The sequence below is a fragment of the Argopecten irradians genome, chromosome 15 (genome assembly GCF_041381155.1).
Source record: "Argopecten irradians isolate NY chromosome 15, Ai_NY, whole genome shotgun sequence".
Taxonomy (NCBI): Eukaryota; Metazoa; Mollusca; class Bivalvia; order Pectinida; family Pectinidae; genus Argopecten; species Argopecten irradians.
Genome location: NC_091148.1, coordinates 27,417,250 through 27,430,788, shown reverse-complemented (window position 1 = coordinate 27,430,788; position 13,539 = coordinate 27,417,250). Strand labels below are relative to the sequence as shown.

Genomic DNA, 13,539 nt, shown 5'->3' with positions numbered 1-13,539 from the left:
CCTGTTTATATATATTTATTATCTTTTCCTTGCTTATATTTGAATCTGAATAGTTTGAAGAGATTTCCCATTCACCGAAGACTCCAACATAACCGTTGTTGTATTGTACATACGAACTTTTTATATGCTGTTTCAATCTAAATACGTTGCATCATGTAATCATGTTGAGTCCAACAACCCTAAAGGATACACTACATAACGACCGTATATATAAGTTACGTGCTGTGGTTAGGGCATATATACTCTCCTCTTGTGGTTATTTGTTTGTGATAGCGAAGTACGTCACTATTCCGGATGGCAATTACGACAGTTATCCGGTGACACTTCCAGGGGTTATCATTACTAGCATCAGTCACATCGTAGTGTTTTGTGGTCGACAAGGTATCCGGTGACGCTTCGACAAGTTATCATTACTAGCACCAGGGTCATCGTAGTGTTATTGTGGTCGCCAAGGTATCCGGTGAATATCAGGACTCACCGTATTGTCTTTGTGGTGGTCGAACCATGGTTTTAATTCCATAAATATATATATTCGATATATATGAAAAACAAATTCAAGATTATTATTTCGCTAAATCTTGCATCTTAAAGTCACCTCACTTTTGGCCTTGAGTTGAGCGTTCGCCCTTGTAAGGAAGGCTCTGGGTTCTGTCCCCTGGCCGAGACACACCAAAATCTATAAAAGTGGTAGTTTCTGCTCCCAGCATACAGGGAGTAGTTCGCCCGTTGTCAGTATAATGTGACCGGGTGGGGTGGGGTGCTTGGTGTCTTCGGCGGCATGCTTCAGTGATACAGCACTATAAAAAGGGCAACAGTTCCACTATACAAGAAGACACAACATGAATATACAGCAGTCTCCCAAACACGCATCTCTCACAACATACACGCAACACATCGCATACATGGGAGTCCGTCCTGACATGACCATAGCTGTTAATAGGACGTTAATTAATCAAACAAAAAAAGCATCTTAAAGTAAATCTCGGTTAATTAACTTGCAAATTCAGTTTTAAGAAAGTACTATAAACAAATACAAACATATAATGAGGAACAAAGAGGGATCATTCCTGCTGGTGTGAGTCAATTAGCAACAAACTTAACTCACAATCCATCTTCATTCCTGCTGATATGAGTGCGAGTAAAGATGTTCCACCGCCGACAGAGCATAAACGATACTCATCATTTGAACAATAACTGATGTATAATCATTTTAATGTGTCAAATTAACACAGAAATGCATATGAAATAATTTATTTACGTTTGCTACATGCGCAAATTTCAAAATTGGTAATGGTGCAAAGTAAGTATTATTGGTAACTGAAGACAAATACTCATTTCTGCTCCTGTTAACGTGATATATAGAGGTTACACAACGAACAGCTATTGGATATTGAATTTATTTCACTCGAGTGAATTATTTTTTAAAAGTTACAAAAGACACGAGCTTTAGCGAGTGTCTTTTGTAACTTTTAAAAAATAATTCACGAGAGGGAAATTAATTCAATATCCAATAGTTGCGAGTGGTGTGACCTGTTTCTACCACAATGTTTTTCGTGACAATAGGCCCACGTTTTTTTTTTACTAGAGTTCCGTATGCAAATTAGGCGTAGTGATATAACCTGTATGATACAGAAACTAATTAGTATGCAAAACATTCAATTTCGTAATTATTTTTTATTACTTTAATAATTGATAGTACACAAATATTTCTATAAAATAATGATAATTAAATGTATTTGATATCCGAAACCCAGTCATTTCGTTCTCTTTAAATCATATTGACCGGGGACTATATGCGCGCAAATTTAACAGTTGTGTGGCCTCGGCATGTGACGTAATTTTCCCGCGCGGAATGTTCAACCCACTCTAGTCCGTGTCAATGTCGGAGTAAAGCACCCTTGGCCTTTGGCGTTTCCTACAAGTACACACGGACTTGTTTTTGATGTTTATTGTGAAAGATCCACCATTAATGGGTCCCGAAAACAATGACGGGAGCGTGTTTGGTAATGGTGGTCTGTTTGATACGTTTTGAAGTTGAACATCACTGTTTGATGACACTAGTGATGATGGCCGGGGGCCGGATGATGGATTGTTTGCTGGCTGACCGATCTGCTCTGAGTGCGCGTTCGACAATGTTCTTGACATCGTCCTATGTTGGTTTGAGTTTATTGTCGAATAATTGTTAATACTCTGGATGTTCTTGTGTCCGGAAATCTGAAAGGATAAAAAAATGCAAAAATATGCAAGTGATTCGTAAAAAAGTTACAGTAGCCCTACTGTACCGAAATATTTGTGATGGGATGTATTTTCTTAAATAAAGGTAAGTCTGTAAGAAACACACATTTTGTTATTATTTAACGTACAAGAATATTTATTAATACCTGCATAATCTGATTGGGAGGCAACCCGTTATCATTCAACTTCTGTACAAGATACTTTCTTGCGCTATGGTTCATGAGGCGCTTTCCATTTCCCCCTGTTTTGCTCGTCAAGCCTAAAACATTTATATTGCAAATATTGAAAAATCCTGTATCACGGGTCATAATTCAGTAATCATTTAGTATTAAAGTGCAAATAACCAGGACAATCGACCTTGACCTGTTGTGTGAAATTTCGAAATGCAACATGACATCGTGTACTGTTTCAGTACACACTGTAATACATTGTATAGCCTGTGTACAATCTGAAAGGGGCGGGGCTTAGTTTTTTGTTATTTTGTTGACAGCAGCTGTTTATTATAATGGAAGTTTAGGATGAATTCATAAAATAGTACCTGCATTTTCTGCCATTGTAGTCATGAATCTTCCCAGTTTATTTACGCCGACAGGCTGGCACTTAAACCACCTGCTAGATTTGTCCATATTTGTATTAGTGGCGATATAATAGGGGGCATCATCATGGCAGTATGTTGGCGGACGGCGAGATTGGTAGACCTTATAAGTGGCGACAGGGCAGCGTGATGGGGTTTTAGGGGTAGCCCAGGCGCGCGGGGGGACGGCCCTTACATTCTTAGGATTTGATCCAGGCCTTGTTTTAGTTTGCCGTTCACGAAATTCAATGTACTCATTATTCTCTGAATCTTTACATAGCTTAATATCCCCCCAACACATATCCCTGTGTTCAGTAACACCTCGCATGCCAAAATGCACAGTATTTAGAAACCAAACTGTTCTTAACAAACTGTCAGGGTTGTGTGAACCAAGTTGACCTACGTCATACAATTTATCTATGTCTTTGTCTGAAACAGCATCAGCCCTCTTTTCTAAATTGCCCTTTCCCTCTCGTTTTAGCTTTTTTTGTTTAGATTTGATAACCTCCATTACCTTAGAAAACTCTACACTTGTTGTTAGTTGTTTGCCGTAATCTTTCGATTTCAAATACCGATCAATGCTACATGCCATGTTTCTAATGGTAGCAGGTTCATATTCCTTTCCATGATTGTTTCTAACATTCATAAAAAAGATACAAAGTAACTTGTTCAGCTGAACTGGCGGAATTGATTCTAATGGCCTGTTTTCCTTGAGAACACTCTGAAAAAAATCTCGTACTTTTTTCATATCTAAATCAGTTTTTTTCTTAGTGTTTTTGTTGACCTCTGAAGCAATGAATCTGTCAACATCAAAATCTTCTAATGAATCTTTGTCTGACAAATATAGATCATGGGGCTTATCAACTGGGGGTGTTAATGTACTCTGAATGGTTTCCGATATCGTGACAGATCTAACGTTAGTTTGTGATATTGTAACGTCGCGACCCGGGCATGACGGTATGACGTCGAACCGATACCGGGCTTCAGTTGCTATTTTGCCTGAATCAAACTGAATTTCAAATCGGTCGAAACCATAATTAGTGTCTGCCTTTGAAATAGCCTTGATTACTCCCCTTTCCCCGTCACATAGCTTGACTCTGTCGCCAATATTGACCAAATCTTCGTCCATCGCAGCCATGATGTTGACGTTGAAAGCAGACGACGTAAACATTGATCACGTGGGGTAGAAAAAGTAGTACCGGTCAAAGGTCAATTTCTCCACCAATCAAAACGCCGGAAGGTTATATTCCACTAGTGGAATATCAATATATATAATCAACGGTGTGTACATATAACCAATGGCCTGAGTGTTGAATAAATCGACACATTGTGGTAGAAAACCATTTCCTCATTGACGTGATAGAACCATTTCCTCATTGACGTAATAGAACCATTTCCTCATTGACGTGATAGAACCATTTCCTCATTAACGTTAAAGAACCATTTCTTCATTTACGTGATTAAACCATTTCCCCATTGACGTGATAAAACCATTTCCTCATTAACGTGATAGAACCATTTCCTCATTGACGTGATAGAACCGTTTCCTCATTGACGTGATAGAACCATTTCTTCATTGACGTTATAGAACCATTTACTCATTGACGTGATAGAAACATTCCTCATTGACGTGATAGAACCATTTCCTCATGGACGTGATAGAACCATTTCTTCATTAACGTGATATAACCATTTCCTCACTGACGTTATAGAACCATTTACTCATTAACGTGATAGAACCATTTCCTCACTGACGTTATAGAACCATTTCTTCATTAACGTGATATAACCATTTCCTCACTGACGTTATAGAACCATTTCCTCATTGACGTGATAGAACCATTTCCTCATTGACGTGATAGAACCATTTCCTGATTAACGTGATAGAACCATTTCTTCATTAACGTGATATAACCATTTCCTCACTGACGTGATAGAACCATTTCCTCATTAACGTGATAGAACCATTTCCTCATTGACGTAATAGAACCATTTCCTCATTAACGTGATAGAGCCATTTCCTCATTGACGTGATAGAACCATTTCCTCATTGACGTGATAGAACCATTTCCTCATTGACGTGATAAAACCATTTCCTAATTGACGTAATAGAACCATTTCCTCATTGACGTGATAGAACCGTTTCCTCATTGACGTAAAAGAACCATTTCCTCATTAACGTGATAGAACCATTTCCTCATCGACGTGATAGAACCATTTCCTCATTAACGTGATAGAACCATTTCCCCAATGACGTGATAGAACCATTTCCTCATTGACGTGATAGAACCATTTCCTCATTGACGTAATAGAACCATTTCCTCATTGACGTGATAGAACCATTTCCTCATTAACGTGATAGAACCATTTCCTCATTGACGTGATAGAACCATTTCCTCATTAACGTGATAGAACCATTTCCTCATTGACGTGATAGAACCATTTCCTCATTAACGTGATAGAACCATTTCCTCATTAACGTGATAGAACCATTTCCTCATTGACGTGATAGAACCATTTCCTCACTGACGTAATAGAACCATTTCCTCATTAACGTGATAGAACCATTTCATCATTGATATAATAGAACCATTTCCTCATTGACGTGATAGAACCATTTCCTCATTGACGTGATAGAACCATTTCCTCATTAACGTGATAGAACCATTTCCTCATTGACGTGATTCACATTACGTAATATAACAATATTTTCTATGTTATATATAATATTCCTAACAATATACTAGTGTATGTTCAAATAAATGAGTATATTAGTACATTCATGTATTTCATAAATAATATCGCGACAGAAAAAAAAATCATATTTCTATCGATAATTTTACCGCTTACTAATTTTGTTTTTGAAAGTCAATCTATATCGATCATCGTTATACATGTAAATAACACAATAAAACATTCAAGAAACTATATTGTATAATGTCTTATTTTAAGCCACCTATTCATACCGCCTCTAAAATAAAGCTTTAGTGAAAAACGCAACAGATGTCAGTCTAAAATGACATCTGATGTATATTTAACGATTCACTAACGAATTAAATGATTACGATACGTACTTTTCAACTTCACAGATTTTATTTATATGGATCAAAAGATGGTTGAAACGGAGACAGTGGTTTTGGTGTCACGTATACCTCAGGTGTGTAAGCGTCTGTTACAATGGCCAACTTGTTGTTCCACTTTTACACGGGATATGTTACTTACACATATTATATTGTAAACACATATAGTATAAAAAAATGAATGCCTCGTAACAATCCATTATTTTTAAAATGCTAATTAAAGCAGTTCTGAAAATTTTAATCGAAATAAACGACAAAGCCAACACTAAAACATTTTAAAATTAAAAGTAAAACTTGAGGTAGCTCTTATCACGATAGGTGTTCAGTAGTTTAGGTGTGTCTTTAAAAGTTCCTAAGTGTTATGTTAATAATGATGATAAATGTTGATGTTATTACTGAAATGTACATTATCATTATTGAGTTTTATTGTCTGTATTGCCGAGTTCACTCCGATATTTCCATAACATAAATATATCCAGTTATTCCTTAAATATTGTTAGACTGATTTTGAATGTTTTTTCTTTGTATGAATAATAATGTATAGTTCAGTAGATGACATAAACCATCCTCATATTAATGTACAGACAAAATATACATACACACAATATTTGACTGATTCTTATCTGTTGATGTTAGAATGTAAACAACCGTACGTGACTAGTGATAGTGAATTACGAGCGGTTTCTAACATCCTGGCTATATAAAGGGCTCGGATACCCTCACTTGAGGACAGCACTCCTGAGGAGCCACGATGAGGACGCTTGACTTTGTTGTGATTCTGACGGTAACCAAGTTGTCTGGCGCAATCCCTTTGGAGGATTTCTATCCGTACGGAGCTGCACAAGGAGACACAGATTTCCCTAAGAATGATGACGGTAGTTCACCTATAGTAACTATCAGTACTAAATTTCCATTCTTCAACAACCAACACGACAGTTTATATGTAAGTATTTTTCCTCTTCATTTCACTTTGATGTTCTTTCATAATTACTTTCCCCTATTTTCCTATGTGTTCATTTTTTTGTAAATTTGTAAAATGTCCATTGTTCCAACGGAGACAGGGAGGTCCCTACGATTGATGGCGGTAGTTCTCTGTAATAACTATCAGTTCTCTGTTTCCATTCTTCAACAACAAACACGACAGTTTATTTCTAAGTTCTGTTATTTTGTCATGCTAATGTATCAAAATTTTGTACAAACAATTTGAAATGCTGCTTATTACATAAAACCCGTGCTTTACTCATTTCATTTTTTTCCGGTCTCGGACGAAAATATGTCTCGGTTACTTTATATTACACTGTTATCGCGTCCAACACATTAAAGTTACTACAGTATATGTGCTGTAATTTCATAATTATGAATTTAAAGTAAAACGAAGTTAAATGAGAAAATTAAACTTTAGCGATTTAAATGTTCTGATTAGGCTTTCATGTGTGCTATAATGAACAATATGTTTCCGCAGCTATTTAATTCTGCGTTTTTATACATAACGGCGTTTTCACGGACATTTCATTTCGCGATCTTGCCATCTGGAGTTATATTTAAAAAATTCGATCACTCACGAAAATAAGTTGGTTTACAGTATGTTTTTACTATTACTTGATCATTTCCGAAATAACTGTTCTTTCCCCGGGTTCTTCAGTTTTCCTTCACCTCAGTGGCTCCCCTTCAATTACCTTGCTGTTAATACCATTGACGACAATATTTAAGATACAAATTATCGTGTAATTTCGGAAATTAGTATATTCGTGAACAACTGCGGCGTATAAATGCACGATAACTAGCAAGAACGTTGCATTTATGTTGGATCTTCTGGTATTCTAGGTCAATACAAATGGTGCCATCAGTTTCCTGGGAACCCTATCACAGTACACACCAGATGCGTTCCCGTTAAGTAACTCACTACGAATTATTACACCTTTTTGGGCAGATGTTGACATACGAAAAGGTGGAACAGTTTGGTATCGCGAAACAACAAAGCCGTCCATGCTTCAGAGGGCTACTGATGAAGTCCGCCTTTATTACCCCAGTCAGACCAGTTTCCTAGCGACATGGATATTTATAGCAACTTGGGACGATGTAGCTTTCTTTGGAAGTACTGGTGTGGCAACTTCTGTAAGTTCCATGTAATCCTTCGACGAAAACTCGTAGGGATAATTCCAATCTAATTAAAATTACACTTGTTATTCCCTCCACTACGATGCTCTTCGATACGCTCCAATTAGATTGGGAATTTCAGATATGGTTTTGATTTTCAATCAGAAAATATCTTTAATGGTGTTGTTTACGGTGGCTCGGAAAGGGCATGAAGAATAAAATGTAATTTCTTGCGGAAACAATACTATAACGTGTGAACACAATAATGTATTTGACAGTTATATTATCTGGTTTATTATTGCGTTCACACGCAATAATTATTACGTTTGCACGCAATACTTTTCCTTCGCACACAATACTTTTGCGTTCGCACACAATACTTTTGTGTTCAAACGCAATAATTATTACGTTTGCACGCAATACTTTTCATTCGCACGCAATACTTTTGCGTTCGCACACAATACTTTTGCGTTCGCACACAATACTTTTGCGTTCGCACACAATACTTTTGCGTTCGCACACAATACTATTGCGTTCGCACACAATACTATTGCGTTCGCACGCATTACGCAATAATTTTTTATTGTTTATGTCCTTTTCCAGCAACCGTAATTTTTAAATCTAGTTGTTTATTTTAAAAGTTTTTAAAAAATTGATTCAAACACGTTCATTTGAGTTAGCCCGACGACGACAGGACTTAATACGTATATATATACTTTGAATGTGATTCTATAAATGACAGACTTATCAACCTCATTTCGTGTCATCTGCTTTATATTTGACCTCTGTAAATAGGTTCCATCACTATAGAGGATATTTTGTTGTGCCCCTTTGAATTGGTTTCCGTCATTCACAGGTTTAAATGTACTTATGGTAAAAACTTATGCTGTCTTGCGTTTCTTTGATTCAGAAAAGAAATTCTTTCCAAGCCGTCCTGATTACAAACGGTAGACACTCGTTCACGATTTTTAATTACTACGAGATCACCTGGACGACGGGAACAGCGAGCGGCGGTACTGATGAGGGACTTGGAGGAACACCGGCACAGGTAAAACTTCAATCTATTGTACATCGGCTCAGGTAAAACTTCAATCCATTGTACACCGGCTTAGGTAAAACTTCAATTTATTGTAGATCGGCTCAGGTAAAACCTCAATCCATTGTACATCGGCTTAGGTAAAACTTCAATCTATTGTACACCGGCTCATGTAAAACTTCAATCTATTGTACACCGGGTCAGGTATAACTGCAATCTATTGTACACCGGCTCAGGTAGAACTTCAATCTATTGTACACCGGCTCAGTTAAAGCTTCAATCTATTGGACACCGGCTCAGGTAAAACTTCAATCTATTGTACATCGGCTCAGGTAAAACTTCAATCAATTGTACACCGGCTAAGGTAAAACTTCAATCTTTTGTACACCGGCTCAGGTAAAACTTCAATCTATTGTACACCGGCTCATGTAAAACTTCAATCTATTGTACACCGGGTCAGGTATAACTGCAATCTATTGTACACCGGCTCAGGTAGAACTTCAATCTATTGTACACCGGCTCAGGTAAAGCTTCAATCTATTGGACATCGGCTCAGGTAAAACTTCAATCTATTGTACACCGGCTCATGTAAAACTTCAATCTATTGTACACCGGGTCAGGTATAACTGCAATCTATTGTACACCGGCACAGGTAGAACTTCAATCTATTGTACACCGGCTCAGGTAAAACTTCAATCTATTGTACATCGGCTCAGGTAAAACTTCAATCTATTGTACACCGGCTCAGGTAAAACTTCAATCTATTGTACACAAGCTCAGGTAAAACTTCAATCCATTGTACACCGGCTCAGGTAAAACTTCAATTTATTGTACATCGGCTCAGGTAAAACCTCAATCCATCGTACATCGGCTTAGGTAAAACTTCAATCTAGTGTACACCGGCTCAGGTAAAACTTCAATATATTGTACTTCGGCTCAGGTAAAAATCAATCTATTGTACACCGGCTCAGGTAAAACTGCAATCTATTGTACACCGGCTCATGTAAAACTTCAATCTATTGTACACCGGCTTAGGTAAAACTTCAATCCATTGTACACCGGCTTAGGTAAAACTTCAATTTATTGTACATCGGCTCAGGTAAAACCTCAATCCATTGTACATCGGCTTAGGTAAAACTTCAATCTAGTGTATCCATTGTACACCGGCACAGGTTTGGTTTTAATTTTCCAATATATTTTATTGATTTAGAGATGTCAAAATTTCGATAGGATTGGACATCAAACATACACCATCTTAGTCTCCCTATATATGTGGTACATAGTACGACAAGAATTCCACGGAAGAGGATGTATCGCCTGCACAGCATCACAAAACATAGTTATCTACAGTTGAAAATGTTGTTAATAATTAGGTGAATTGATCAAGTCCCGTAACTCTTGCAAATATTGATGGATTTTGATCAGTATGGAATAATTCAGTTAAGATCTCATTGATATCAAGCAATATACCGGTATTGGCTGAAATCGGACAATAAATACTTAAGTTATCGCACGGAAACCATTTCCCGGACGCCGAGGACACCGACGCCGCCGACACCGACACCGACACCGCCGACATAGTGATAGTGTCGCCCTTGCGTTTCAGGACGCAAAAACGAGATAAACATGAAACACACACACATGCACACACACACATATATATGGCAGGGTTGATAAAGATAAAAAAAAGTTATTCCCTGATGAGTTCTGTCAACACTATTTCTATAGGTTGGATTCAATGCGGGAGATGGAATCAATTACTTTGCTGTCAACGAATCAAGAACTGACGCCATCATCAACCTCCCTCGACTGTCCAATGTAAACGTGGATGGGAAGTTTGTGTTCCGGATAGACACAGAAACCATAGAACAGGGAGGCTGTAACACGGGAGGTTAGTATTAGACACCGATAATATTGAACAGGGAGGCTATAACACGGGAAGTTAGTATTAGACACCGAGACTATTGAACAGGGAGGCTGTAACACGGGAGGTTAGTATTAGACACCGAGACTATTGAACAGGGAGGCTGTAACACGGGAGGTTAGTATTAGACACCGAGACTATTGAACAGCGAGGCTGTAACACGGGAGGTTAGTATCAGACACCGAGATTATTGAACAGGGAGGCTGTAACACGGGAGGTTAGTATTAGACACCGAGACTATTGAACAGGGAGGCTGTAACACGGGAGGTTAGTATTAGACACCGAGACTATTGAACAGGGAGGCTGTAACACGGGAGGTTAGTATTAGACACCACGACACTATTGAACAGCGAGGCTGTAACAGGGGAGGTTAGTATTAGACACCACGAGACTATTGAACAGCGAGGTTGTAACAGGGGAGGTTAGTATTAGACACCAAGACTATTGAACAGTGAGGCTGTAACACGGGAGGTTAGTATTAGACACCGTGACTATTGAACAGGGAGGCTGTAACACGGGAGGTTAGTATTTGACACCGATACTGTTGAACAGGGAGGCTGTAACACGGGGGGTTAGTATTAGACACCGAGACTATTGAACAGGGAGGCTGTAACACGGGAGGTTAGTATTAGACACCGAGATTATTGTACAGGGAGGCTGTAACACGGGAGGTTAGTATTAGACACCGATAATTTTGAATAGGAGGGCTATAACACGTGAGGTTAGTATTATACACCAATATCATATAGGGTTATGTTTATTTTCTAATATTTACAGTTTCGTTTTTTCTTTGCTATATGACATACCAACTGAGAAATCGTTTACAATTGTGTAAACGCAGTCGGTTGTCGTGCAAGAATACATACACCGGAACTTTCGCAAGTAGTGTTAATGCGCATCAAAGGATGAGTGTCAATTTGGGCCCTCTGGTGGCCATGACCGATAAGCATTATTTTTTGTTTACGGATACCAGGGGTTTAGGACATCATGATATGACATATGGTTAAGGTCAGGTCGGAGTCCTTTGTGAGTTATGGGGGGTTAAACAGGAGGGGAAAACATTTGAGAAAATATAACTTTCAAAATATAGGTCACAGTGGCCTAATCTTGTAAAATGTCAATTTTGTAAAAATACAGTTCATCTGGTGCCATAATATACCAGACAAAAATGGTATATATCATATTAGATTATATTTAGCAACATATACAATGTATTAATAAGTTGCATATTATAACACTTAGGCATAGCATATTGTGGATGGGATGAGATTGGGGAAGGGGAGCAGGTGGGAGGAGCATTTTTATTTTCTAAACTTCAAAACACCAAATTTAAATCATCAGAATTAAGATAAACTGGCTCAAATATTACTATTTTTCTGTAATGAATTGCATTTGAGAGAAAATAATTATATATAATACAGTGCACATTTAAAACATTTACTGCTTCCCCTCCTCAATCCTATTTCATTCATAAAATTCTTTGCCAAAGTTTACAATATGCAAAGATATTGCTCAATACAATCTAACATAATATATTTAACATTTTTTCTGGTATATTATGACACCAGATGAACTTTATTCTTAAACAATTGACATTTAACAAAGTTCGGTCAATGTGACCTATTTTTTGACCCGAAGTTATATTTTCCAAAATGTTTTGTTTTCAACATATAAATGCATTATAATTCACGAACAATCATTCAAAATATCATTTAGTTTCAATAAAACTTGACAAAACAGAAAATTGCCCCTCCTGTTTAACCCCCATAACTCACAAAGGACTCCGACCTGACCTTAATCATATGTCATATCATGATGTCCTAAACCCCAAATATATGTAAATAAAAAATAATGCTTATCGGTCATGGCCACCAGAGGGCCAAAATTGACACAGTTTACGTTGTCTGGCTGTTACATCGATCGTATAACGTTGAATAAACGACGTTTTATTTTATTGGAGCATTAAATTTCAAATAAAGAGTCGGTTGAAATGTAAATATATCAAAGGAACTATTTTTATTTTTTGTTGTTGTTTACTGGTGTGTAACGCGCGTCATTTAAAATATCCGTCCAACAAATGCAGTTTACAAACCAGTACACAACAAAAAATAAAAATCATTCCATAATTAACCGCCAGCGCTATTTCAGGATATGCTAGGTATAAAATGTGTAGAAATGTCGGTTTATCGGGAGGAAATCCGACCTTTTGTCAATACCTATTGCTACTATCCCATTCATTGGTTTCAAAATCCCAAACCAGACATAGGGTGCAAATGGTAACATCTCCATTTAAAAAAAGATTCAATATAAGGTCTATCAGAGCATTATCTCATTATTAGTGGGAGCATAAATGGTATATTAATGGCTAAGCAATGTGTAGTTTTAATTTGCATTTTAAGATAAATCTGTGATTATACTGACCTCTCTTCTTCTTGTTATTAGCCTTATTACGATTGGACCTTATATCATATGAAAGTAGGAAAAATGTCAAATTAATTAGATGATTATATGACAACTATAAGTCAGTAATGACATTGTTTGTACTTTGATTTTATTTATGAACATGTGCAACAGAACGTTTGGTGAACATTTT

At 37.3% G+C, this 13,539-nt stretch overlaps 2 protein-coding genes across 2 annotated transcripts in view; one reads left to right on the top strand and one right to left on the bottom strand.

Annotated features, from left to right (window-relative positions):
• Positions 1–1,866: 1,866 nt before the first annotated feature.
• LOC138308737 (uncharacterized protein KIAA1958-like) lies at positions 1,867–4,111 on the bottom strand. Its single transcript, XM_069249762.1, has 3 exons — positions 2,774–4,111; positions 2,382–2,494; positions 1,867–2,214 (listed from the first exon to the last, which is right to left on the bottom strand). Exons 1-3 carry the CDS (start codon positions 3,978–3,980, stop codon positions 1,867–1,869), a joined length of 1,668 nt encoding a protein of 555 aa, XP_069105863.1. The 5' UTR covers positions 3,981–4,111.
• A 2,472-nt stretch (positions 4,112–6,583) lies between these two features.
• Positions 6,584–13,539, top strand: part of LOC138308490 (sushi domain-containing protein 2-like) — a 29,029-nt gene continuing 22,073 nt past the window's right edge. Inside the window, exons 1-4 of the mRNA XM_069249493.1 lie at positions 6,584–6,832; positions 7,714–8,004; positions 8,897–9,034; positions 10,751–10,913. Coding sequence (XP_069105594.1) covers positions 6,641–6,832; positions 7,714–8,004; positions 8,897–9,034; positions 10,751–10,913 — 784 coding nt within the window. The 5' untranslated portion in view covers positions 6,584–6,640. The remainder of the gene's footprint in view (positions 6,833–7,713; positions 8,005–8,896; positions 9,035–10,750; positions 10,914–13,539) is intronic.